This window comes from Pteropus vampyrus, unplaced genomic scaffold (genome assembly GCF_000151845.1).
Source record: "Pteropus vampyrus isolate Shadow unplaced genomic scaffold, Pvam_2.0 Scaffold672, whole genome shotgun sequence".
Classification (NCBI taxonomy): Eukaryota; Metazoa; Chordata; class Mammalia; order Chiroptera; family Pteropodidae; genus Pteropus; species Pteropus vampyrus.
Window position 1 is genome coordinate 117,413 of NW_011889453.1, and position 2,977 is coordinate 120,389.

The 2,977-nt window shown below is 63.3% G+C and overlaps 1 protein-coding gene across 1 annotated transcript in view; it reads left to right on the forward strand.

Moving 5' to 3' along the window:
• The first annotated feature begins 976 nt into the window (after positions 1–976).
• AOC1 (amine oxidase, copper containing 1) overlaps positions 977–2,977 on the forward strand; it is a 3,208-nt gene continuing 1,207 nt past the window's right edge. The window contains exon 1 of the mRNA XM_011385213.1: positions 977–2,557. Coding sequence (XP_011383515.1) covers positions 977–2,557 — 1,581 coding nt within the window. The remainder of the gene's footprint in view (positions 2,558–2,977) is intronic.

A 2,977-nucleotide genomic window follows, 5' to 3' on the forward strand; every position in this document is an offset into this window, starting at 1 on the left:
TCCCCCCAAACTAGAAAGGACAAGGGCGTCTCCCCAAATCCCACCTGGGCCGGCCCCACTCTGGGGTGTCATGGATCGTCAACCAGCCCGAGTGCCCCACCCGAGTGCCCCACCCGAGGGGCCAAAGAATCCCAGGGCAGGACCAGCCACCCGGTCCTCACCCGCAAAGCCACAGGTCGACAGCCCGATCACGGTCAGATGACTCTACGTCGCTCAAACTTTAAATGTGCCGGTCCACAGAGTGGACAATGCCAGGGCCTTGACCGGACGAGCAGCTGGTGACTGTCGAGAGCTTCCCAGGAGGTGGGCGCTGCTCTGAACACTTCATCCCATTGTCCGGTTGGTTTCTGCTGACAGGAGGTAGGTACGGTGGATGCTGCCATTACACGGCTGAGAACATGGAGGCCCAGAGAGCTCGAGCAACCTGCCCAAGGTCACACAGCTGGCCCTCGTGGTGGGACGCGCTACCTAGCACGTGGACCCAGGCAGTCTGACTCCAGAGCTGACTCTTTGAACCTCTATGCTACATTTCAAATGTTATCTACATGAAAAATATGTTATCTACACGAAAAAATACCAAAAACGTAGTTTTGCTGTCAGTGCAAGAAATGTCTATCCAAAACCTGTAGATAATTTGTATAAGAGTTTATCTGAGCCCAAACGGATGACAATCGCCAGGAAGCGAGACCTCAGATGCTTCGAGAATGATAGTCTGCAGTTTCTGTTCTGCGTTTGGAATTGACAGAGACTACAGGGAGGTGGGGGAAAGCCAGGCAGGGATGGGATTACGGGACAAATAACCAGACGACACGCTCTCTCCAGGGCGGTTACTCCTACAAGGTGGGGACAGGTGAGGAAGCTGTGTCGGTAGGAAAAACCACGGGGCCAAGGGACACGGCAGGCCCAGGCCCAGCCTGGCGGAAACTGATGTCCTCCCGTGAAACAACTCGGTTCATCTCTTCTTCATTCCAGAGCCATGAGGAGAGAGATCTCCGCCCTCGGCTGGGCCCTCGCTGCCATCCTGATGCTGCAGGCGACGGTCACGGCCAATCGGCCCCCACGGAGCCCGCACAGCAAGTCCAGCGTGTTTGCAGACCTGAGCGCCCAAGAGCTGAAGACCGTGCACAGCTTCCTCTGGGCCCGGAAGGAGCTGAGGCTGCAGCCCTCCAGAGCATCCGCCATCGCCAAGAACTCCGTGTTCCTCATCGAGATGCTGCTGCCCAAGAAGCACCAAGTGCTGAAATATCTGGACAATGGTCAAAGGCGCCCTGTGCGGGAGGCGCGTGCCATCATCTTCTTCGGGGACCAGGAGCACCCCAACGTCACCGAGTTCGCTGTGGGGCCCCTGCCACGTCCCCGCTACATGCGCGAGCTGCCCCCCAGGCCCGGGCGCCGGATCTCCTGGGCCTCCAGGCCCATGTCCTGGGCGGAGTACGCCCAAATAAGCCACGCCCTGCAAGAGGCCACCAAGCCCCTGCACCAATTTTTCCTCGATACCACGGGTTTCTCCTTCCACGACTGCCACACCCGGTGCCTGACCTTCACGGATTCGGCGCCCCGGGGTTTGGCCTCGGGTCAGCGTCGCACCTGGTTCACCTTCCAGCTCTACGTGGAAGGCTACTTCCTGCACCCCACCGGCCTGGAGCTCTGCATGGACCACGGAAGCACGAACCCCCAGGACTGGACGGTGGAGCACGTCTGGTACAACGGGAAGTTCTACCGGAGCCCGGAAGAACTGGCACGGAAGTACAGGGACGGAGAGGTGGACGCGGTGGTCCTGGGGGACCCCCGCCCCTGGGGCAAGGGGGCGGAGCGCATGGAGGAGCCCGCCCTCTTCTCCTCCTACAGGCCCCGTGGGGACTTCTCCAGCCCCGTCACCGTGCACGGGCCCCGCCTGGTCCAGCCCCAAGGCCCCCGCTACCGGCTGGAGGGCCACGCCGTGCTCTACGGGGACTGGAGCTTCGCCTTCCGGCTGCGGCCCACCACGGGCCTGCAGGTCCTGAACCTGCTCTTCCGCGGGGAGCGCGTGGCCTACGAGGTGAGCGTGCAGGAGGTGCTGGTGCTGTACGGAGGCCACACGCCGGCCGGCATGCAGACCAAGTACTTGGACGGGGGCTGGGGCCTGGGCACCTTATCCCACGAGCTGGCCCCTGGCCTCGACTGCCCGGAGACCGCCACCTTCCTGGACGCCGTGCACCACTTCGACGCCGAAGACCCCATCCTCTACCCCCGCGCCCTCTGCCTCTTCGAGATGCCCACGGGGGTGCCCCTCCGGCGGCATTTTAATTCCAACTTCAGCGGGGGCTTCAACTTCTACGCGGGGCTCGAGGGCCAGGTGCTGGTGCTGCGGACGACCTCCACGGTCTACAACTACGACTACATCTGGGACTTCATCTTCTACCCCAGCGGGGTGATGGAGGCCAAGGTGCACGCCACCGGCTACGTCTTCGCCACCTTCTACACCCCCGAGGGGCTGCGGCACGGGTCCCGCTTGCACACGCACCTGCTCGGCAACATGCACACGCACCTGGTGCACTACCGCGTCGACCTGGACGTGGCAGGTGGGGCCTGGCTGGGAAGGACGCTCGCGGCCAGACAGCCGCCTCGGGGCGCACACACTCCCCATGAGCCCGAGGGGCTGCGGCGCGCATGGCCCTGGGAGGCGGTGATGCGGCCGGCGCCCTGGGGCTGCCCTGGCTGCGGCGGCGTGGGCCCTCGTCCTTGCAGGGGGCATCACTGACCCCCTAGAGGGGCGGGGGTGGCCGGGAGGGCGCGATCAGGGCAGCGGAGGGAACCATGCCCAGCAAGGAAGGAAAGGTCACTGCCTCCTCGTACTCCGAGGTGAGTGCCGTGTCGCCGCGGAGTACTCACTGTATCTCGGGTCACTGGGGTCACCACGGCACAGGAGTAATGACAGGATTTGGCCTGGCGTCAAATGCCACGTCAGAACAAGCCCCCACGACCAGACAGGTGGCCT